The sequence below is a fragment of the Dasypus novemcinctus genome, chromosome 12 (assembly GCF_030445035.2).
Source record: "Dasypus novemcinctus isolate mDasNov1 chromosome 12, mDasNov1.1.hap2, whole genome shotgun sequence".
Taxonomy (NCBI): Eukaryota; Metazoa; Chordata; class Mammalia; order Cingulata; family Dasypodidae; genus Dasypus; species Dasypus novemcinctus.
In genome coordinates this window covers 31,924,455-31,948,152 of record NC_080684.1, presented here as the reverse complement: position 1 = coordinate 31,948,152, position 23,698 = coordinate 31,924,455, and the positions used below count along the sequence as shown (strand labels likewise).

The window sequence follows — 23,698 nt, the reverse complement described above, 5'->3', positions numbered from 1 at the left end:
TGTGTGGGGTGAATTCATTATTGATGAGCCCTGCACCCCGGGCTACTAATGAGCCCAGACCTGCTGCTCTAATTGATGTCAAGAAACTTGAGACCCCCAGATCAACTTCCTGCCTGCCAGCTGCCTCTCCTAGTCCCCTCCCCCTCCCTGCACCCCCAGCTGCTCAGGTCCCTTCCTGGGGCCTCCTCGCTCTTCCTTTCCGTCCCTACCGAGACAGATGAGTAAGGGGAGGGCTCAGGCCTCCTAGCCGCCCCCCCCTCATAGGCTCAAGGTGGGAGGCACACTTGCTCTGGAGGGCTGGGAGATTGGGGATAGGAGACCTAGACCAGAGCCTGGCAATCTCAGCCCAGGGACAGAGAGGCTGGTACTAGATGACATCTATGGCGTTCTGTGGGGTTCTATCCTTGTGTCATATGGGCAAGAACATGTCACTCCTGGGACTCAAAGGTACAGGCACTGCAAAGACACAGCTATGACACCAGCCCATTTCTCACAGTGGTTTTTCTCCTTACAACAGTACAAGAAATCTCAGCTCTGGCTCCCGAGTCGGGCTGCTGCCCACCAACCCTCTTCCAAGAGGGGCACTCCTCTTGGAGGTGACTGCCAGAAGTATGGGATTTCCTTCCTGGAGAATTCCTGGTGCCTTGTTGTGCCACGGCTGCTGGTCTTTAAGTCCTCGGGGACTGTCCCATGCCTCTCCTCCCCATCAATCCCTCAAGAAGTTCTTGAAGCACAGAACTATGGAGAAGTCACAGGCTGGAATGTAGAACCGGCCTGGTCCCCCAGGAAGGGTGTTTTGAGGTGATGCAGGCCCTGCTGGTGAATAAGAGTGGCCCTGGTGATGGGGGACAAGGGTGAGGTGGACCTCAAACCCCTGCTTTCCAAAATTCCCGTAACTCTGTGGCTATGCTGCCCTCTGGTGGCTGAACACTGTTCTAGCCTGACATCAACATCTTTGCCTCCAACAACAACAGCACTTTCAGCAGCCCTCTCCTTCCTCTTGCTGCACTTTAGGTCTCAAGGAGACAGAGGACCCAAGAGACTTCCTTACTTGCATGATTTCTCTTCAAAGGTCAGAATCCTATGGCATGTTGATTAAGTATGAGGACTTTAGCAGTCAGACAAGTCTGGGTTTGACTCTGCTGTGCTGTGTGACCTTGGGCAAGTTACACAGTCTCTCTGGGCCTCACTTTCCACTTTGGTAAATGGGGCTAATGGTACCTACTTCACAGGCTCATTGATGTAAATTAAATGAGATAATGTAGGTAAGGTATTTCAAAGCCTCCCCAATAGCACACAGAAGCAAAACAAAAGAACACAGCACAAAACAAAAACTCAACTGGCTTTCTTCTCTCTGATTTAGTTCCATGGCTTTTGCTCTCAACTCATTTCATGAATCATGACCAGCCTCCGCCTAAATTTTTCCGATTTAGGGAAGCCCAGATAAGTTCTCTAGACCATCTTCCCTGCTGTCAATCTGGGCCTCCCCCTTCACGTGCATCTCTCATCCCCCACCAGAGAGGAGGGATTCCTTCTCAGGCTCCCCGGAGGGTGTGGGGATCTGGCAGGGCCGGGTGAGGGGCCGAGGAGGCCGGCCCTCCTTTCTCTTCCATCACCTCTTTCTCTCGGAGAAGGGAAACCCAGAGACTGGCTCCACAGCTCCTGAGGCTCACGCTCCTGGCTCCCAGCAGAAAGGAGGGTGAGAAATGTTTCCTTCCCACTAAGCCATCTGCTTCCAGGATGGATTTGGAAAGAAGGGGGCAGGAGGACACAGATTCCAGCTCTGGTCAGTGGGGGCCCTGGGATGGGTTTATTGCACTTGCAACAGAGTTTAAATAAGTCCCAGAGCTGAGGTGAGGGGAGGATCGGGAAGGGAGGTCAGCGTCAGTGCAGCTGGTGGGTGGAACCCCAATCCTGCAGGCCCAGGCCCGCGGGTCCCCTTTCTCCAGGGGATGGCGAAGGCCCGTGTCTGGTCAGGCTGCGGTTCCACGTCTGTTGCCATCACGGCTCCTTCAAGGTTCTGGGCAATTCCTGACTGCTCCCGAGTCAGGCGTGGGCTGGGCCTCCAGGCCCAGGTCTGGAGCGGGCCCAAGTGTGGACGTGGCTCTCCCTGGCTGGGTTACTAATGGTCCGAGCCTGGGTCCCGGATCAGCCCCAGGCCCCGCGGATGTGGCCCTGCCGGGTTCCGGTTCCCTGTGGGTTCCGGGCCAGCCTCGGTCCTTGTTTGGGATCTGCCCTGAGCTGTCCTGGGCACCACCCGTGGTTAGTGTTCCGAGGTAGCCCACTGCCGTGAGGGTTGTCCGCAGCTGCCGGGTCTCCCCCGCCAGGCCCCGCGTTCTCAGCAGGGCCTTCCTCTGGGTCTCCGGCAAGGCTGAGGACAGATCTCCGCAGGCCGGGGCTGGACAGGAAGTCCTGGTGGCATGTCTAGCCCAGAGAACTGGGACTGGATTCCCCAGTCATGGTTCCACATTGTTTTCAGTTGACTCTTTCTCCAAAATGCAGAGGCTCCAGGGAGGCTGGGGCCTCTGTCCCTGGATCTGAGGTCCCCCATCTCTGAGGAAGGCGAGTGTAAACGAGGGTCCTTCACAGTGCACGGGCTGGACCCCCAGCTCCTTGCCCCTGGCTCCGGCCCTTCAAGTATGTCTCTGGGCTGGGGAGAAGAGATCCCCCTGGCCCTCAGCACCTTCAGGAAGCACCCAACCCCCTCCTTGTCAGCAGACATGGGGGAAGGGGGAGACTGGGCCTCCGGAATTGGGAGTCTGGGATTGGGTAGACTCAGGCATCGGACGTGGCTGGAGGCTTGAGCTGAGCTTTCTCCATGGCGGTGCCGTACGGGAGGGAGCGTTTGAAGAATCCGAGCTAAGGAGGGGAGAGGAGGGAGAGTTGAGATAATCTGGCTCCCACTTCTCTCCAGCATTTATTCCAAGAGGAATGAGGAGCACCCTCATGCCCCCAGCCTCCCCACCCTACAAAAGTAGGGCCACTGAGACTCCCCCGACAGGCCCAATGGGCACAGAAGGGCAAATGGGTTTGAACTTGAGCATCAATTCTGACTGCTTCATAGTGGCTGCCTCTTGAGGTTTCCGAGGCCACTTCTGGGGTGTTATCAGTTAGAGCGGTGGCTGCCATGGGTTTGGGAGAGAAGTGACAGCATGAATGACACATTGTTGCCACCTGTGAGCTACGCCGATTTTGTAAGCATAGGCAAACTCACCCATTTGAGGCGAGAGATTTGTTCTAAGCTAGGGCTGGAGAGTGCAGCGGGTGGGGTGGCTCCTCTAGGCGGTGTCAGAGCCGGGTGCCTAGGGCCAGGCCAGAGGTGGGCGGGGGGGGGGGGGGTGTGTGCAGCTCAAGAGCTGGCCTGGAGATGGATCCGTGCAGCTGTGCTGGGTCCAGGGCAGAACCCGAGGAGAGGGGGGCCAGGTCCTGGGTGGGGCGTGGCTGACCTTGTAGAGGACGTAGATGAGCAGACCGAGGAGCAGGAGGCCAAGGAGGATGGCCAGGATAATGATCCACAGCGGGACGCCTTGGCTGCCATCTGCCTTGGTCCACTGCACGGCTGTGGCCACCTGGGGAGCAAGTCGGGGAGATCGCTGAAAACCCCGAGTTAGTTCTTCCCATCCTACGCTTGGCCCCTACTTGCACCTGGACCAAGACTCACCTCCCAGCTCTCATTCTGGGTTAACAGCATTCTGAACTCAAAATTTCACTTCCTAAAATGTGCAATATTTTGGACCTTAGCACCTGCTGCTCCCTCTCCTCAGAATATTTCTTTCCAGACTGGTTAGCTTGGTTAGTTCCTATTTATTCTTCCAGTCTCAGCTTAAGCGTCCCTTCTTCCAGGAAGCCTTCCTAGTCCCTGCAGGACCAGGTTCAGGTGCCCCTCTGATGTGCTCCCATAAACACCCTGGTATCTGCCACACTGTATGGTCATTGCCCCTAGATTGAAATCTAGGAAGGAAGATGCCTTGTTCCTGCTTACTGCTGCATGTCTGGCACCTAGCAAAGTACCTGGCACATATTAGATGCTCAATAAACACGTTACGTTATCAAGGCCACCCGTGTCCCTGTCCTGATGTCCCAGCACTCTGTGCACTGTCCTCCTAGGCCCAGACCTCGGGCCCCGGACTCACCTCAAGTTCCTTTCGGGGCAGCTGCCGAGGCAGGATCCGGTAGGGCATCTTCGAAGCTTCATACACAGCTTTGCACTGCAGGCTAAATGGCTGGTGCTCCCGCTGTGGGTGGGGAGGAGGTCAGGGCAGCCCCTCGCACAGTCTAGAGGACACGGGACCCCCATGGCCTGGCTCGGGTTGCGGGCTTTCCCTATTTGACTCCTTCACTCCAGAGGCTCTCTCTATGTTCTTTTTTTTTTCCAACATAAAATCGAAACTAAACTATTTTTCTGGAAGAAGCAGGTACTGATAGCTGGGGCAGCAACGCTGGCAACAGAGGCAGGTGGGAAAACTAGGAACAGCACAATGGGATCTCTATGTTCCTTATATGAGATAATAAATATGTAATTGAATAATTATAACTGAAATAATATATAATGAGATGAATGAATGTTCAATACAAAGTTTTAAAAAATCATTAATGTGGGTTAAGCACCCAGAACAATGATTGCCCCACAGTGTGCACTCAAGAAACGGTTGCGGGAAGTGGATGTGGCCCAGTGGTTAGGGCGTCCGCCTACCACACGGAAGGTTGGCGGTTCAAACCCCGGGCCTCCTTGACCCGTGTGGAGCTGGCCCATGCGCAGTGCTGATGCGTGCAAGGAGTGCCGTCCCACGCAGGGGTGTCCCCTATGTAGGGGAGCCCCACGCGCAAGGATTGCGCCCTGTAAGGAGAGTCGCCCAGCGCAAAAGAAAGTGCAGCCTGCCAAGGAATGGCGCCGCACACATGGAGAACTGATACAACAAGATAATGCAACAAAAAGAAACACAGATTCCCGTGCCACTGACAACAACAGAAGTAGACAAAGAAAAACATGCAGCAAACAGACACTGAAGACAGACAACTGGGATGGGGGTGGGGAAGGGGAGAGAAATAAAATTAAATAAATCTTAAGAAAAAAAAGAAACGAAACGGTTGCTTTTGGAGAGCAGATGTGGCTCAAGCCATTGAGCGCCTGCTTCCCAAATGGAAGGCCCCAGGTTCAGCTCCCAGTGCCTCTTAAAAACAGCAACAACAAAAAAGCAACAAGCAAACAAATGAAAAAAAAAAACAACTCAAGGGAGCTGGTATGGCTCAGTGGTTGAGCACCGGCTTCCCACATATAAAGTTCTGGATGAAATCCCCAGACCTGGTACCTCAAAAAAAAAAAAAAGAAAGAATGAAAGAAAAAGAAATAGTTGCTTTTACTATTCCTACAGCTGCTGGTCTCTATACTACGGACTCACCGTCCATCTCTGTTTTTCCATCACCCACTGCATGCTGGTCCCTCCAGCCCTCCCTCCTCTGAATGGGGCCGGGAAAGACATTGTCACTCCCAGTCGGACCACCAGGTGGCGCCAAGGACACACTGTCCAGTCTAGTCAAGGGTGAGAGGCTGGAGTGCCTGGTGGGTCCCACGCGGCCAGAGGAGAGCTAGCCGAGGCAGCAGGGACAAGGGACTGAAGTCCATGAGGCAGGACTGAGGTAAGGCTCCCTCACCTGCAGGAAGGTCTTAGCCCAGACTCGGAAGTGCAGTTGCAGACTCTGGCTCTCTTGCCGGTGCAATGGGCCAAATTCACAGCGCAGCCTGAAACACTCAGCCTCTGGGCATTTCTGGGAAGAAAGGGGACGCTGGAAGCCGCGGGTCTGCCCTTCTGATGGCCCTGAGGACCCACCCATGACTGCAGTGCCTGGGCACGGACCTAACTCCCCGGAGGACTTACCAGGACCTGAGGCCCCGCGGAGGCAGGGCTCTGGCTCGGAGCATCCCGTCTCTGTAGCCGGTGGGGTTGGGGACCTTCAGTAGCCAACTGGAGCAGGAGAGAGACCATTAGGGCCTCCAACTCTCCATCAAGCCATCCAACGAGCACCTTCTACGCGCAAGGCACTGAGCTCAGCATTGAAATGTGGAAACGAATACAACTTGGAGGGAGAGCATGGAGGACTCTGTGTACTATATATTTTACCCGTGGTATTTCTGCAAACCTACAACTTCTCTAATAAAAAAGTTGTGGTGTTTTTTTTTTCCTTTTTCTTTTTTCAGGAAGTACCAGGGATTGAACTCAGGACCTCATACATGGGAACCAGGCACTCAGCCACTGAGCTTCATCCACTCCCCTAAAAAGGTTAATAAAACTTTAAGGAAAAGGTATTAGGAGCGAAGAACACAGTGAACCCTGCTGTAAATGATGGGGCATAGTTAACAGTACAATTATAAAAATGTTCTTTCACAAACCATAAAAAATGTACCGCATTAGTACAAAGTATTAATGATAGGGTGGTATATGGAAACTCTGTTATATATTTCACCCATGATATTTCTGTAACCCTACCACTTCTCTACCAAAAAAAAATTAATAAAAAACCTTAAGGGAGAGCATAGAGGAACTGTGTAAATAAATAATTGGGCCCTTTTCCTTGCCTCAGGGCCTCCGTGCCAGTCATTCCCTCTTGCCTGAAATGCTCTTCCCTGAGTCTTCACAGGTAGGCTCATTCTTGTCGTTCAGGCCTCTTACATTTTCCTGATGGCTCAGCCTCAACAGCCCTCAGCCCCGCCAAAGCACATCAGCACTGTACTCTCATCACTTTTCACTGGTAATTTTTCTCTCTCTTTTTCTCGTCTCTCTCCCCTAGAACGTAAGCTCCATGCAAGTGGCAACCTTGCCAGCTTTGTTCTGAACCCGTTTCAGTGCTCCTGAACCCGTTCCAGTGCTCAGCGCAGGCACTCATTTAATTCAATGTTAGAAGCGAACCAACTTAAGACGGGCATTTGGGCCCAGGAGAACAGGGTCCGAAGGAGGCTGCTGGGGGCAAAAAATAAGGGAAGCCTATTTCAAACAGCAAGACAGAAAATGCAGTGGCTGAAAGAGGCATCTTCCCTTCCAGGAACTCGCAGTGCGCGTGAGCCCGCGGGTCGCCTCCCAGGGGCCTCGGTCTAACGCCAGGCTCACCCTAATGGGCTCTGCCAGGCTCCCAGGGACCTCCCACCCCCCTCAGCCTTGGTCCTCTGGACCTCCCACCCCATGCCAGTCTCCAGGTCCCCTACCTCCACGCCCTCTGGGTTGAGGGGGTGACTGGTGGTACAGTTGCTGAGTCCTGTGACCCTGGTGACGTAGAGGAGCCGCTGGTCTTCCAGAGCCTGGGGGCAGCTGAGCTCCAGCACGCCGCGGCTGATGGAGCTGGGACCCTGGTTGATGAGCTGGGGGAGGGCAGGCAACCATTAGACGGAGGAAGAGAACGGCACTGCCCTGCTGGGCGCTGGGCCCCCCCCGGCTCCCCTGCACCCTGCTGTGAGGCTCCGCTCTCAGGCGTGAAGGAGGGCAGCAAGGGGCAGGGGCCGATCCTCGCCAGCCGACATCCCGGCAGTGGCTCCATCCTTTCCAAATCGCTCCACCGGCCTGTCTCTCCCCTGGCTGCTTCCCACGCCGACCCTGCCACATCTCTGGCCTATACCTGGCCCCTCCCCGCTTTGCCTCTCTGTCCCTCATTCTGATCCCCGCCACCTGTCGCTCATTCTCGCCCCCCTTCTCTACCCCCTCTTGCTACCTGGGACCCATGCTCCCTGCTCACCTCGTACACGTGGTGGACATCAGGTCCCAGTTCCTTTTCCTTCTGAGGCCGGTCTCGGGGATGCCAGTCGCTCAATGGGAAGAGCACCGCCTCGGGCTTGGAGACACTGCGGAGGAGGGCGGTTCAGAGGAAGGCGGAAAGGGCCCCGTAGCTTCCTTTCCCAGACAGACCCCGTTTCACCCTGGTACTGACCCATTGAGGGACACCTGGGCCTGAGCTTCCACGGAGAGCTGGAAGGAGACCACGTCACTCTGTGAGTTGTTGAGATTCTTACTGTGGGATGGAGGGAGACTGAGGTGGTGGCAGCCAGCCCTGGGCTCCCTCCCCCGCCTGGTCCCCCCTCGCCCCCCACCAGCTCAGCTCTAGTCGGGTCCCACTCACTTCCCTACCTGAGGATCTGGAAGTCAAACTGGATGGTCTTCTTCGTGTCCCGGAGATGAGGGACTGTGAATCGAAGGCCGCCCCAGAGCTGCGGGGCGGGCAGGACGGGGAGGGCGCCGTCAGGCCGGGCGCCTGCCCCCCTCCCTATCCCACCGCCAGGCTCTGGCCAGCGTGACCCGTCAGCCGAGGTGTTCTCTCCCCCCGGCCCCCCGCTCTTCCCTCCTCAGCTTACACTGGCTCCTGCCTTCATGGGGTTGCCCAGGTCGCACACCAGGAGGCGGCTCTGGTTCACGGCAAAGTAGTCGCAGCTCAGGCTGGAGAAGTTCTGGAGGCGGGGCGGGTGCGGGTAAACTGGGATGCCCCCTGTGGCGGGGTCTCCCTCGGCTCTCCCGAGCCCCGCCCGAGCGTCCCCTCTCACCCCTGGGTGTCTGACGAGTCCTGAGTACTCGGCCTCTGGGGGGGCCGTGACCCGCAGCTCAGCCTCGTAGGCGCCGCCCTCGCCCACGTTCTGCGCGTGGAAGGTCAGGTTCAGGGCGTTCTTGTCGCCCAGGTACACGTGGGTCTGCTCCCTGGAGGGGGGTTGTGCAGAGGTCACACAGGGCGAGGGACGCTGGAGCACGGGTCCCCAAGCCACGGCCGTGCCACAAGACGGTGATCGCACAGCAAGAGCGGACCCCGTTTCCGGAGTTCTGACCCAGTGGCAGGCACTAGGCGCAAGGCTTGATGCAGATGATTCTGTGTAATCCTTCCAAAAAGCCAGAGACGTAGATGATACTATTCTAACTCTCTGGGCAACGTAACGTAAAACTGCTCGGGATCGCGCTGCCAGCCAGCCTGTCTCTGCTTATGCGGGGCCAGGACTCAGGTGCTCTGGCACCCGGGCTCCCTGTCCGCTCCACTTACCCAAACACTTTCAGCTGCAAGTCGGGGACACAGATGTTGTCCTCTCCGCAGTCCAGCAAGATTTGAGCCTGGGGAACAGGCAGCCTTGAGGGGGCAGTTTGGACCCCTATCGGAGCTACAGGCCCCCCTCCCCAAGAGCCCAGGCCTCTTTCCTCCCGGGCCCCTCCTCCCGACCTGGCCCTCACCTTGTCCTCTATGCGGTTCTTGGTCTGGTAATGGAGTACTGGCCAGAGGCCGTGGCTGTCCATGGGGGCTTGGTGGTCCAGGGAGAAGTTGAGGGCGACGTGGATCGGGGAGAGTTTGTCTCGGAACTCTGACTCATTCTGTGGCCAGGGGAGAGGGTTCACAGTCAGTGGACTCTGGGGACTTGGTGGCCCGGCTTCTCAGCCTCTGACATCGCCCTCTGTCCACTCAGGGCCCCAAAGAACCCAGGTGTGCACCCAGCCCAGCTATCCTCGTGGCTCCAGAGGCCCGAGCCTGGCCCCAGCTCCTGGGACAGAAGGGCCCTTGTGACTCTCCCGCTCTCCTTCCCTTCGAGGGCCTCCAGCTCTAGGTAGCCGCCTTCCCCAGGCCCGCTCCCACCCGCCGCGGCCAGGGCCATACCCGGAGGTAGATCTTCATCTCCCTGCAGTCCTTCCGAGCCCCGTTCTGGACGAGCAGAGTCTGGGTGAGGGTCGCCTGCCGGGAGGACAGGAACAGCGCCCGGCGCATCCCCTCCTTCTGCTTCTGCCAGTCCAACTGGAGCTCCACCGTGAAGCCTGCAGCCGGGGAGGCAGGTCAGGGGCACCTGCCTCTCCCTCCTAACCCACCCAGGGAAGGGAGGTGCCCAGGCCCCCAGCACCCCCGCCCCCTAGTCTATGCAGGCAGCCCCCCTCACCGATGGCGTCGGGGACGTGTTTTCCAGAAGCATTGAGGCAGAAACTAAGGTTGATGCTGGAAAGAGACCAAGAAAGCTGGTGAACCCAACTGGAACAGGCACCCCATCCTCCACCCACCTCCCAGACAGCCCCAGGCTAGGACACCCCCTCTTTGTCCCCTTCCTAAGACAGACCAGGCCCCCCACCCACTCTCAGGCACAGACTGAAGTATCCCAGACGCAGTCTCTGCCGTGTCTGGGCTCCGGCTCACCAGGCCACGGGGCTCCCCTCCAAGCTGCAGCTGCGCTCCTCTGGGTTGAACATGGCAGGGAAGATGGTGAGGGAGGCACTGGCGGACACGATGGGGCGGCCCCTGCCAAGAGTGGATGGGGGGTGACTGGGACCAGGACTCCTGTACCCTGGCCGTGAAACCCTGATGCCCAGGCTCCAGCACCCCAGCGTCCTCTGCCCGGGCTTGCCCGGCCTCAGCCCTGTTGAGAAGCTCCCCAGTTCCCGCGTCCCTCCAGTCCATACCTGTACACCACAGCCTTGTCCACGCCAAAGGCCCCCGCAATCAGATCTGCAAGAAGTCAAGAGACCCCCCTTTCAACAAGCCCCAAGCCAGGAGCCTCCCTCCCTGCTCTCCAGGGCCCTCCAGCTGCCTGGCGTAGGGAGGCCCGAGTGGAGGGACAGCGCCACCCAGTGGTCATCACAACTCACCGGGGTATCCGTTGCCATCCAGGTCTCGGCCTCCTCGCAGGGCGAAGCCAAAAAAGTCTGGGGCATGGCCGGCTGCCCACAGGGGCAGCAGAACCTGGGAGGGCTGAGCGCCCAGGCCCTCTGAGCTCCCAGGGAACACAAACACCACTCCCTGCTGGGTCTCCCCACCAAAGGGGGCCCCGACGGCCACATCTGCAAGACATATCCACACAACAGTGAGCAGGCCAGGAACCCAGGGGCACCCAAGGACCCAAGAGTCTATCCCCCCACCCTTCCCCCATCTGTCCATCCCTGTATTTTAATCTCTTCAGGCCCCCAGACCCAGACATTGTGACTAAAGCCCTTGGGAAGTCACTGGGGGGGGCTGGGGACCTCAGCAGACAGCCCCCCCCACAAGATCCCTCCTGACTCAGGCTCCTGCCTGCCCCCCCGCTCCCTGGGCCCCTGGTGCTTACCATTGTAGCCATCCTGGTCCAGGTCTCCCAGGGGGGTCAGGGAGCTGCCAAATCGGCCAAATTCATCGTGGCCGGTGAGGGTGAGGGTGGGTGTGGGCTCCAAGCCGGCCGGGTGCTGCAGGTAGACGTAGACCCTGCCCACCTCCTGAGCCCGCCCGTCGGCGGTCCGTTCCATGAGCAGCGGTGCCCCCACGAGCAAGTCATCGAGCCTGGGGGACGGCACAGGCCAGGCGCCCTGATACCCTGCCTTGCCAGCCCCCATCCTGCCAGGCATCCTGGGCCCCACACTGCACTCAGCCCCGTCGCTGTCCCTGAGCATGGAGAAGCTGGGCACGGGCAAGGGGGACCCAGAGAAAAAGCCTGCAGAAAAACCTGCTTTGCCTCTTCTGTCCCTATCCGCACTGCTGGCCTTCCCTCTTGGGCCTGGGAAGGGTGGCCACCCCTTTTCCATGCCTCACCCGTCCCCGTTGATGTCCGTGGCAGCCACTGCATAGCCAAAGTAGGAGGCCATCTGGAGAAGACAAAGGAGCGGCACTGGGTCAGAACTTGAGGCAACGAACAGGAGCAGCAGGGTCCACGAACGCCATTCAGGGACTCCTGGGAGGCTGGGTCACTGGGGCTTGGCTGGCGGGGGGCCAAGTGGGTGGGTGTCCTCACCTGTTCTCCTGAGAAGTTGTAGAGGGACTGGATATCTGAGCCATTAAGGATAGTGACCTGGAGGGAAGAAGAAACAGACCTGTTGGCCTTGGACGCTCAGGCCATCCCGTGGGTGAAGGACACGTGGGTACAGGACACCCAGGGGCATGCATTCCTTGGAGACACAGCCTACTTGTCCCTGCGTCCTCCTGAGCTTTGCTGTCACATTCCTGTCTCAGTGCTCAGGGGCTCCACCCCATGTCTGCTTCACTGTTTTCCTCCTTATCACTTACCAACTACTGACAGATTTCATATTTGTCTGTTGTCCGTCTCTACCCACTAGAAAGTAAGCGCAATGAGAACAGGAACCTGGTTTGTCTTTTTCTTTATCCCCAGACCCTAAAGTGGCGCTTGACAAACAAGTCACACTCAGTAATCAGCTGAATGATTGAAGGCATGCTGGGGCCTTTAACCCAAAGCACTCAAAACTTACGTAATCCCCCATCCTCCCCAACCACCAACTCTCCTTTCTCCCCTGGGTTCCCTCCCAGCGACTGGTCCCTCCACACCCCATGTGTCCTGGCTCCCTGCTCTCCTCCCCGCTCTCACTTCTGTTCCTCCGGCGGAGCTGGGATGGTTCCCTCCAGCCTGGAAATTCATGGCCCTTCTTTGCTGCCCGCTGCCCGCCGTGTCAGCTTCTTGGCTGGTCCTCCAAGGACCCTCTCCTTTTCCTTACCCTTCCCTTATTCCCCTCATCCTCAGCACACAAGTCTGCAAAACTCGCCTCTAATTTTTCTTTTCTTCCATGCCTCTTTTCCTACTCCTGCCTGGAATACCCTCTCACCTCAGCTCTGCTGAGCCTTCACAGAACCTTCTCTGACTCATCCCCTCCCTAGAAAGGAGGATATTTCTTCCCTAAACTGCTATATCACCTTAACCATCCTGAAATTTGCCTGAGTGAAGAAAGAATGCTGATTTTGGAATACAACAGACCTGCTTTTAAATCTCTATCCAGCCACCTACTAACTGGGTGAGTTTAAGCAATTTACTTGGTATCTTAGAGTCTCCATTTTCTCCTGCATAAAATGCACATGGTAACACCTACCCCATGGGCTCGTTGTAAAGAACAGAAATCATGAATGGACAGGGCCTGACACTGGGAAGGGCTCATAAATAGTAGTTCTGCCTTACATTAGAATTGTGTACGTGTGTCCTATCCTATGTACTTTATTAGAAGCAACTCAGGAGATGGAGTATGTCTTACTCATCTTCCTATCTCTTACCTTGTCTTAATAAATATTAATTGAATGAACTTCTATGGCATGCTTATCTGTATTCTTTTTAAAGCACTAGTCATGTTCTAATAATAACAGCTACCAGTTACACCAGTTGCAGATTGCCTACCAATTCACTGAGTACTTTCACGTGCATTCTCTCATTTCATCCTTACAAGAACCTTGTGATGCTGGAACTATTATTATCCCATTATGCAGAGAGGAATGAGGCTCAGAGAGGTGAAGCAGGCTCGAGGTTTTTATGGAATGAAGCAGGGCAGGAATAAGTTACAGAATGACTCACCCAGAGTAAGTGCTAGAATTTGAATCCAGGTCTTACTAGAGAGCCTGTGTTGAAATCCATTTCTGAACCCTTACAAACTGCCATGCAAGGTTCTCTGTGATTAGCTGGTGGGGGGAGGTTGGGAGGCGGCATGCAGAGAGAGGGCGTGTCAGGCTGGGTCTTACGTAGCCGTAGGTCAGGTTCCCTTTGGGCACGCCAGCAACAAAGTCTGCAAGAAGAGGAGAAAGTTGAGGGCTGAGGCTGGGGGAGGAGGAGTCAGGCAGCTGTGGTGGGCGTCTAGGCCCCGGGCTCAGGCTCTGGGTCTCCGCCCTCCCCCTCCCTGGCCCCCAGCCTGCAGACACACTCACCTTCTGTGTTATCGCCGCTGAATTCACCCACAGACACAGAGTATCCTGGGGGACAGGGCGGGCTGATGTTAGGACTCCTGCTTCGGGGACCCCTCTGCCCTGGTCCAATCCCCCAGCCCCTCCCCACCCCTCCCTGGGCTTCCCGGGCAGCCTGCACACGTCAAGCATGGCAGGACGCCCAAGTTAGAGGGTGGCAAGTGGGGGCAGAAGCACTCGAGACTCACCCCCTCCCGGCCCCTGCCCACTTGCTGGCTCACCCAGGTAGCTGTCGTCATAGATGGTATTGGCCTGGCTAGTCTGCAGCTGCCCCTGCACCAGGTTGATCAGGTAGTCGGGGTAATAGGATTCTGCAATCTGCTCCTGAGTGGCAGACAAGATCTGGCCTAGGAAGGGGGGTGAACACCGGCTGGATGAAGGTCGTGGTGGCAGAGGGGGTGCTGGGGGCTGACTGGTTGGGCTTCCGGAAGTCTCATTCCAGGAAGGGAAGTGTGTGGACATTGGTGGAATAGAACATGCAAGTCTTGAGAAAAGAAGAGGAGAGCAGGGATGGGGGCTGAGGAGACAGAACGGGGAAGGACCAATGAATTCAGGCTGGGAGCAGGAATGGGAAGCTCTGGGCCAGGGGACTAAAGGGTGGCACAGGTAGGACTTGCCTTGCCAGAAATAACTCCCTGGTCCACCCAGGACCACACGCCCGGTCTGCGGGGGGAAGGAAGGAGGTGAGCCCATCATCAGGTCCCGATCTCCCTGTACCCACTACCGCCAGCCACCTCCCTCCCGGCTCACCCTCTTACCTTGGTGAACTCGGCACTGAAGCCCCCTTGGCAGTAACCCTGTCCTGCTGCCCAGCTGAAATCTGTGAGGGGAGAAGGCAGTGAAGACGGGTCCTGCACAAATGAGTTAGGCAGGAAAGAGGAGAGCGCCTGGGGAAGAGGTGGGAGAGGGAACCAGAGGCAGACCTCCCCAGCCAGACCAGGCGAGCAGCATGAAGGCTAACGGGGGTGGTAGCTGTGGCAGTTGGTGCTGAGCACATGAAGGAGCTCACCCTACCTGAGCGACACGGTGCATACTCCAGGATTCGGGTGAAGTTGTCTGTGGAGAGGTAGCAGGTGCCCACGGGATCGCTCATTGGCTCCTTCTCGGTGCGCCAGCTGTACAGGGGAGCACAGGCCTGGGAGCGCCCAGGGGACGGTGCTTCAGCTTGAGTCCAACAGGGCACCTCCTGCCTCCCTCCAGGCCTGGTTCCCCACAACCACTGCCCATGCCCTGGGCCCCTCACCCCCGAGCCCGCTGGCCCTCTCACCAAGATGGAGGAGCCATGGGCTCGAACCGTTGCCCCAAACCACTGCAAAGACTTGTAGTCCACGGGCTCTGCTTCCTCTAGGCTAGACAGCGAGGATTCGAGGATCCGAGAGCCTTGGGGAAGTGAGAAGGGGGAGTCAGGCTGCATGACCCCACTCTCTTTCCTCAGAAGGTAGCTCCGCCCTCAGCCTGGAGATGACCCAACCCTTCCAAGACTCACTGGGAGAGGGCAGTGGGCAAGAAGGATCTTTAGAGTCTGCTTTGCACAGCCTGATTGACGCCCCCGCCACATACACACAACCTGGGAATTCTAGAATTACCCTCACCGCCATCTCCTCACCCAGCTGGGACAAGAGTGCCTGGACTGGGGGTGGGAGTGGGGCATTGGAGGCTACGGATGGCTATTTCCCAAGAGCGTAACCCTCTGGTCACACTTCTCTGTTCCTGGGCCTCTGACAGCACCTGGCTCCATCTCCTTTCTTGTCCTTTCTCACACCTCTGGAGCTCTACCCTTGCTTATGTGTGTGTGTCTTTCCAAGCCCTAACTCGGAGCTCTATACGACAGTGTTTCTTTTTTTTTTTTTTGACAGTGTTTCTTATTCTTCTGATTCCCACCTGTCTTTTAGGCTTTTTTTCCCCCAGTGTTTCAATATTCCTTTCCTTGCACCGCCTCTATCCTTTATGTTCTTCCCTTTGTGTCCCCTCACCCCATTCTTTCTCTCTGAAACCAGACTGCCTGATTTCATATCTTGACTCCACTATTTACTAGCTGTGTGAACTTGGACAAATTCCTTAACTTCTCCGTTTTCTCACCTATAAAGTGGATATACCTCACAAGGCGGCTGAAAGGATTAAACGGAGTTGACAAATGGCAAGTGCTGGCACACGGAAATGTTAGCTGTTACTACTGTTTATCACAAGAGCCCCGGAAATGTTAGCTGTTACTATTGTTTATTGGAAGTGCCCCGGAAATGTTAGCTGTTCCTATTGTTTACCTCTAGTCTCTGTCTCACTCCCATCCTGCTTTGCCTCTACCTTGGGCTCCTTGAGGGTGGGGGCTTAATCATCTCTAAATCCCCTGCAGTTCCGAGCACAGTGTCTGGCATGTACTATCACTTAGTCAGTGCGTAGTTAAATGAATCCAATGGTCTGTGTGACCCTCCCTGTCTGTTACTGCCCTGGCCTCGCTGAGTTGTGGGTGATTCAGGGGAAATGAGAGCCACATGTTTCTGAATCATGCCCGCCCCCCTCGGGCTGGGCTGGACTGGGAACGCCGTGCGAGTACCCAGGGGAGCCGCTGCGCGGAGCTGGAGGGCCGCGGGGCTGCGAGGGCGCGTGGCCACGGGAACGGCAGCCCCGCCCCTTTGCTCCAGGCCCCGCCCCTTCGCCCCAGGCCCCGCCCCCGAGCTGCCGCCGGTCCCCCCAGTCTCTCCCAGGCCCTCCCTCGGCTACCAAGAGGGTTACCTTTGCTGTCAAATTCGATGGGGGTGCAGAGCGAGGGGCTGGCAGTCCAGGGGCAGAGGTAGACGGCCCCGCCCTGCAGCACTCCGGGCTGGCTGGTGTTCGCCTTGGGCGCGCCCACCAGCACGCTGGCGCTGCGGGGAGAGAGGGGCAGCTCAGGGCCGCGCCTAGCTCCCCCCGGCTCCCTCCTGCGCCGGGAAGGACCCAGACCGCTGGGCCAGGGCTGGCTGGGGGGTGGGGTGAATGCCCCCTACGTTGTATTTATATCTCAGAAGATGCCACAGATGCCAGAGGCACAAGCTGGAGTCAGGCGGTCCCCATGTGCCGCTGTCACTAACACGCCCCCTCCCCTCCCGCCACTCTCTGCTCTCCTGCCTTCTCCTGTTATTAACGAGCCTGGGCCCCAGCTTTCCCATCTCCCCAATGTCCCTCCCGAGATTAGACACGCAGTCCCTGGAATCCCAGAGCCCTCTCACCTAACCTGCACCTCTCGTCCCAAGCCAAAGCCCTTCCCGGGGCCAAGACCTAGGCGCCTGGCTGCCCAGCCCTGGGGAGTGCAGGAGGAAAATGTGAGTCTTGGAAGTCAGGCAGAAGTGGAGAGAGGAGCGGAGGGCGGTGAAAAAAAGGTCCTTCCCCTGGGCCTGGCCGCACCTTGGCCCTGGTTTGGGTTTCGCCGTCCCCGCCGGGTCTCCTCAGCCCCCCGCCCCTCTCCCACAGCACCCCCAGGAGTCTGAATCTCCATCCTCCTCCTTTGGAGTCCTAGTTCTGGACATGGTGCCTCAGAGATGACAGAAGGTCGTCTCTGATGGGATCCTCAGGCTGGTCGCAGCCAAGGTCCTGGGCACTCTTTCGGCCCTGCGCTCTGCTGTCATCCCTGGGAGCCTCGCTTCTGAGGCGTCGTCGGCCCAGCTCTCAGCCCTCTTGGCTTTCTCCTTCCGAGTCTCCTGTGAGGACTGCAGCTGGCAGCCTGGGCAACTCAACCCTGCCACCGGGCCAGCTCCCCGCCAGCTCTCCTCCCACATCTGCCTCTATGGCTTCTCTTTCTCTTGGTTTTGCTCTCTGCTCAGCACCCCACCCTCCTTCTCTCTCTTGATATCAGATCTTGGGTTTCTCCATCTCTATTGGTTTTTGTCCCCTTTCGGCTTTCAACGCTCCCACTACCCACCCTTTCCTTGATGTTTCCTAGGATTCACTAGGAAAGAGGCCTGAATGGCAGGCTTGTGGTAGAAGTCACAAAAGTGGGGAGTGTGTTCCAAGAGGACCTGGCACACTGAGTAGGGGAGGGGTGAGAGGGGGTGGGGCCCAAGAGGAACAGGGGATGAGAACACCAGAGAGAGTAGGTCCAAGGGGACCCAAGTGGAGAATGTGGAGGGGTCTATGAGGACCAGGGGATGTGGAGGGATGAGGAAGGAGGCAGGGTCCAGGAAGACTGGAGGGGGGGCAGGAGAGAGTTCCTGGAGGGATGGGGGTGGGGTACCAGCCTCAGTTACCCTGGGGACAGGAAATGTTTACTGCCTGTGGCTTCCTGTCTGTTTCCAACATCTCACTTCTCCGTTTGTCTGCCACCCGCCCACCAGCCGGGGCCCCACCCCTCTCACGCAGGCATTACATCCAGATGGGGGTAGGAGCGGGGCCCCTCTAAAGGCACCGTGATCTGGCCAGTTCCCAGGCCCCAGGAGGTGAGCCTGGTGTTAGGGGAGAGGTTGTGTTGCCTCCCATAGGGGCGGGCAGCCCCGAGAAACTGGCTGCTGCTCTTAGGCTGCAGAAAGCAGAGAGGGCCCCTGACCTGAACCAGACCAGGGCAGCCAGTGAGAAGAGCAGGGCACCAGGAGTTACGAGGTCTGCTTCAGGCAGCGGGTCCTCCGCGACTTGGGCTAAGAGATTGGACAGGGTATCCCAAGGTCTCCTGGGGCTCGGACATTCTATTTCTGGAAAAGCATAGAGCTGGGGCCCAGGGACTCTGCTCACACTCCCAATTTCTCCAACATCCCCTGCTCTTGGGGAAGGCTGAGCCAGAGAACTCCTGGGAGGGCCTGAGGAAGAAGCGGAGTGTGGCAGAACTGGAAGGTGAGAGGCCTCACCAAGCTTAGAAGACCCGCAAGCCCAGGTCCCAGGGGCATATTCGTCCAGGCTCTATGAAGATTTAGGAGACCTGGCATGCAGGTAGGAGGCGCAGTCCCAGACCTGCCTCTGAATTCAGTGGCTCTTCCACCCCAGCTTTCCCAAGTCAAGTCAATTCACAGCGTCGCTCCACCCCACACAGGCTGGCAAGGCACCTGGTGCCAGGGATGCCAGGTGTGCCAGATAAGGTCGCTTGTTCTTATTCTCCCACGTCTAGGTCCTGCTTTGGATCTTCACGGGGGTCTAAGAAAGTAAACAATAGAGAATTCTTGGGCTATTTTCAATATTTCAGAAAGCCTAACAGAAATTATGCATTTACCTGATAAGGCTGCCCAGGCTAACCAAAAACTCAAGCGCATTTGCTTTCGGCTGGAATTAGATCAACTTGTGAGGCACCTGGTTATCTCATGCTGGTCAGAAGCTCTGACTGGCAGCTATAGATGCTTTTGGTTAGGAAAAGGTGGGAAAAGGGATTAATTATTCCTTAGTAACTACCGTTTGGCAAGCAAACTCCAAAATTAGAAGTCCAAGGGGAGAAATAATTGTCATAATTTATTTTGAACTCTTAAATTCTAGAGTTGGTCCCTGCAGACACAGGCTACCACAGCTGGAAGGCACCACAGAGAGCATCCATGGGTGTTAAGACTTTCTCAGAGCTGCCTTAGGGCTGCACATGGAGTAAGCTGCACCCTCCCCATCTTCTTTTAGGGCAATCTGTTTTAACCTCTTTTATATATAGAATACCCTTGTAAGAGGTCACTAAAAAAAAAGAAGAAAAAAAGATTTGTTTCACTGTATACTCTGATAGAATTTGAATTAAAAAAAATAAATAAAACTTTGGTAAAAAATTCTGTTGCTTAAGAAAAAATGGAAAAACTGCTGACCTAGTTCCAGGTCATTCTATAGATGGGGAAACTAAGTCTCAGAGAAGTTAAGTAACATGCCCAAGTTGACTCAAAGTCCTGGCTGGCATGATAACCTGAAGCCAGGAATTCTGACTCCTAGGCCAGCGTTCTGGTCCACCCCTTTGCCAATTTATCCCCTCATCTCCTCTCCACTATCTCCCCAGTCAGGCTTCTCATTAACCAAGTCCCTGTTCAATATGAGGTTACTGTTTGACTCCCTCGGCCTGGCAAGGTGACAAGGTCAGGGGTGGGGAGCAGCTAGTAGCCCCAAGGCTTGTATCTTGCAGGTCCTAGAGCAGCCCTGGCCAGGCCAGAGGAGGACACCTGCCTGGTTCTGGGACCCCCAGAAGAGTATGTCTGGCTGGCTGGGGAGGAAGAGTTGCCTCCACTTGGCAATGTCAGAAGGGAATAAGGAGCTGGGCTGAGCCTGGTCCACGGGCCAAGTCACTTTCCCTCTCCAAGCCTTGGATTCTCCACCCATAAAATGATGTGTCGCCCTTGAGTGGCCCCTAAAGGAATTTCTAGTTCTAAACTTACATGCCCCTCAAAACCTCAGTTTTTATATATGTAAAATGAGGCAATAATGCTTGATCCGCCTAACACAATAATTTTTGTAACAATCCAATGGAAAAATGTTATAAAAGTACAAAAGGAATGTGAGGAGCTGTTATTACTATCACTATTATAGGCAAGTACTAAAATACAAGGAAGAAATAGGGGAAAACTTAGACAAAGAATTAGGTGGTGAGGGAGAGAACCAGAAACAGAAGAGAGCTACCCCTTAAAATCGCTTCCGTGTACTGTGCGCACCAGGTATGTTTCATATAGACTGTCTCATGGACTCCTTTGAACTTCATTAGTTCACTGTCTGTTTTTGATGAGAAGACCAGGTCCCCAAGAGCTTAAGGAACTCTCCCCAGGTCACACAAGAAAGCATTAAGTGGTGGGGCCAGGATTCACACCCGCCTCTGCCTGCCCTTGAGGCCTTGACCTTTCTCTGCCAGGGAAACTCACTGATGCTCAGCCCTGTGCCTTGACGCTGTGTCGGCCATGAGAGGCGATGCAGACGGAGAGCACCAGGCTCCCTCTCTCTGGCAATGGCCACAGGTGAAGGGCTATGTGGCCCAGGTGAGGGTTGGGGGTTGAAGGCCCAGCAGTGGTGGGAGGGAGGCTTTCGGGGAGGCAGAATGTTCTGAGTCCTGTTCTGAAAGAGGACTGTAAAGAGAAAAGGAGAGGGGGAGGAGAGCAAGCTGGACACCTGGGTTCTCTTGGGAGGGGGAAGGGAGGAGAAAGCTGGGTCCTGTTTGAGAAGAGGGCTTTAGGGACTGTAGGAGCAGGCCTGAGGCCTAACAGCCAGGAGTGTATGGGGAAGTCCAAATGTTCTAGAGGAGTGTTTTAAAGGGGAGGTGACACTCTTGTTGGGGGGGTGGTGGTGGTGGTAAAAGGAAGGTTAAAAGCCAGATACCTGGAACCCCTGATTTGGGGGAGGGGAACCCATCCTCTCCTTCCTTCATCTCTCCCCATCAGGGCTGTGGTCAGAAGTATGAGGGGACCTGGGGGAGGCCAGGCCTGGCAGAGGCTGCAGGCCAGGGTGATGCAATGGGGTTTGGGCAAGAGGCCAGGGGGGTGGGATGGGGGCTGGGTGGGGACCTTGAATTGCCCAGAACTGACAGTTGGGGCCTAAACATCTTTCATTTTTCCCATTTCCAAGTCCTCCAGACAAAGGAGAGAATTGCCTCCCAATTGAATTAGCTAGATTAACTCTTCTTCAAAAATTAAAGAAAAAGTAAGTAGAAACCAGGAAACCATATTCCACGTGTGAAAAACGGCTCACAGCTGACAGGTCCTATCAAACTCTGAGACACTCGGTGGGGGAGCAGTGGGAAGCTCAAAATGCAGAGATCTTTGTGGCAGAAAGAGGACTGCTTTAACCTCTGGAAGACTATAAATCTGGCCCCTGGGGGTCCCTGGCCCAACTCCGGAGAAGCCACCTTCCTCTCTTACTTCCTATCATCCCTACCCACGTCTCCTCCCCTCATTTAAACAAACGCCCTTCTTATCTAACCTTGCCTCTGCACTATCTCTGGTTTCCCCAAGCCCCTGGGCACCCCATTTTCCAGGGGCCCAGGGGCCGAGTCAGCCTGACACCCTGCTAAGTTGAGAATGCGGTTCCTGCTCTGGGCGTCCCCGGTGTCCGGTTCTTTGCAGCCCCTCCTCTGGACTCTTGGGCCCAGCGACCCGATGATGTCTCCCCAACTTCCGACCCCAGCCCCAGAAGTCCCGTTCTCAGTTCAGCTCCAGCCGACAAGCTACAGGAAATCAACTTTTCTCTTCCTCCCAAGAGTTGGAGCAAGAGGGAAACCGCCCACCCCCCTTCACCCGCGCACACACACCCCTCCCCACACATCCGAGCACCCGCCCTTGGCCAAACCCGCCCCCAGCTCCGGTTCCCCCAGTACCAGGGTCCCGGGCGCCCCTCAAGTTCCCGGATCCCCTCGTCTGAACAGAAATTGGGGGTAGAGGGCGGGTGGGAGACCAAGGAGAAGGAAGGGAGGCGCCATCCCCCCTACCGGGTCTCTCCCCAGTCTGAGTTTGAGGGGGAAGGGTAGGATGAAGCTGGCCCCCATATAAAGTTCCGACCCCTCAGTCTTCGACTCCCATCTTATTACACACAGTTCATTCTGCTTGGACACGTTCTCTCCCCGCACAACGGCCCCCACGGGTCCTGAAGGCCCCCAGTGGCCCCCAAAGCCCTTCCCGGCCTCCGCGCCCCCGCTCCCTCCCGCGCGCCCCAGGTCCCCCGCAGCCCCCAGATCTCAGCCGGAGACTCTGCTCTCCGCATGCACGCGCTCTCCTCTCCCTCGGCCCCAGGACCCCAGCCCAGCCTCCTCCAGCTTCCAGCTTGAGTCCTTGCCCCACACATGTCTCACTAATCCCTCTCAAACTCCAGGCCTCCCTCCACGCTGGTCACTGTACCTCCCTCCTCCAGCGCGGGCCCCCAACTCCAGCCCGAGCCCTTCCAACTCCGCCTCGCAGACTCCAGCCCTCGCCCCTGCAGACCCCAGCCGCGCCCAGGCTCCAGCACTCCCCCACCCCCAACCCGCCGCCAGCCCTCCGTGCTCACCCGTCCGCCCCCGGCCGGTAAAACTCCACCGAGAAGCCGAAGAAGGAGCCCGGGGGCCCGGAGAGCACCGCTGGGGCCTCAGCCTCTAAGTTGAAGCCCCCGACCCCGAGCGGCGGCGGCAGCAGCAGCAGCAGCAGCAGCAGCGGCTGCAACCGGGGTCGGCGCCGCGGGCCCCAGCACAGCTGCACGGCGTGGAGAGGGGACCCTGGCGTCAGGCTCCCCATAGCGCCCGCTCTTCCCTGTCCTGGGGCCACCGACCCGGAGCCGCTTCCTAAACCTCCCAGAGGCGAATGACTCAACGCGGGGAGGAGTTTACCAAACTCCCGGCTGAGCCCTTCCCCCGCCGGCCGGGAGGGCTGGCGGGGGGGCATTCCTGGGTCCTTGGAACGCTGAGCCCGCGCCCCCCACCCCGAAGGGGCGTGGGGGGCCGCACCTCTCCGCCCCCCGGTCCACAGTCCCAGCTGGAGGCCGGTCGTCTGGACTGGGTCAGACCGGGCGGGTTGGGGCTCTTCCCCCTCCCCCCTTCCCCCTCCTTTCCAGATGTACAACGTAAACGCTCGGAAAAGGAGTCGGAAAAAGGGAGCGGAGAATTTCCTAATGAGGAAAGGAATCACCTCTGGAGGGCGGAGGGAGTCTGTGTATGTGTGGGGGGTCTCCCTCACTTCTTCGGAGAAGAGATTTTGGGGTCTAAAGAGGCAAGAGACTACTCTGGCATTTGGCCAACTGGGATTCCCCCTTGCCTTCCGGGGCCACCGGCTGCCTGGATTCCAGCCATCTGGATTTGGGACTCGGGGAGCCTCATAGAGCGCTCCCAGGCAGCCGTATAGAGGACCTACTCCGGCTCTTCGAGTTCCGCTGTCCCCCTCCCCCCAAGCTGCCAGACTTGAAAGCCCAGGAGTTTAAGGTCACTCGCCGGGAGCACTCTGCCCCAGTTCTCCTCCTCCATTGAAGGGTACAGAAACCTCTGTGGGTCCCCTTACTTCCATCTGGCTGTTGACAAAGGGCCTGGAGTTGGTACGGGGGCCTTAGGCACCCCCACCCCAGCCTCTTAAGGATCAAACTCACCAGATTTCTACAAACCTGGAGAATTGTGGTGGTGGCAGTGGTAGGGATCTTGCAAAGGGGTCTAACCTTCAGCTTCTATTGGCTCATGGTTCTGGGAGCTGGAACCCAGTCCCCATTCTCC

At 56.9% G+C, this 23,698-nt stretch overlaps 1 protein-coding gene across 1 annotated transcript; it reads right to left on the bottom strand.

Moving 5' to 3' along the window:
- Positions 1–1,325: 1,325 nt before the first annotated feature.
- On the bottom strand, positions 1,326–22,985 carry ITGA5 (integrin subunit alpha 5). Its single transcript, XM_058308071.1, has 30 exons — positions 22,513–22,985; positions 16,366–16,496; positions 14,903–15,015; positions 14,650–14,770; positions 14,394–14,455; positions 14,253–14,298; positions 13,857–13,982; positions 13,600–13,644; positions 13,417–13,460; positions 11,696–11,752; positions 11,497–11,549; positions 11,039–11,247; positions 10,584–10,775; positions 10,398–10,443; positions 10,135–10,236; positions 9,884–9,939; positions 9,610–9,764; positions 9,192–9,329; positions 9,007–9,074; positions 8,522–8,672; positions 8,336–8,428; positions 8,112–8,191; positions 7,915–7,995; positions 7,723–7,828; positions 7,199–7,351; positions 5,877–5,963; positions 5,653–5,766; positions 4,134–4,235; positions 3,447–3,569; positions 1,326–2,859 (listed from the first exon to the last, which is right to left on the bottom strand). The coding sequence occupies exons 1-30, from the start codon at positions 22,881–22,883 to the stop codon at positions 2,776–2,778; spliced, it is 3,309 nt and encodes a 1,102-aa protein (XP_058164054.1). The 5' UTR covers positions 22,884–22,985; the 3' UTR covers positions 1,326–2,775.
- Positions 22,986–23,698: the final 713 nt, after the last annotated feature.

Excerpts from the sequence above, each read along its gene's own strand:
- ITGA5 (XM_058308071.1), bottom strand. The coding sequence starts at position 22,883 with ATGCCCCCCCGCCAGCCCTCCCGGCCGGCGGGGGAAGGGCTCAGCCGG. Across the intron at positions 9,765-9,883 it reads ACACGTCCCCGACGCCATCG|GCTTCACGGTGGAGCTCCAG; the intron begins GTGAGGGGGGCT and ends CCCCGGCTGCAG. Across the intron at positions 7,996-8,111 it reads TTTGACTTCCAGATCCTCAG|TAAGAATCTCAACAACTCAC; the intron begins GTAGGGAAGTGA and ends TCCATCCCACAG.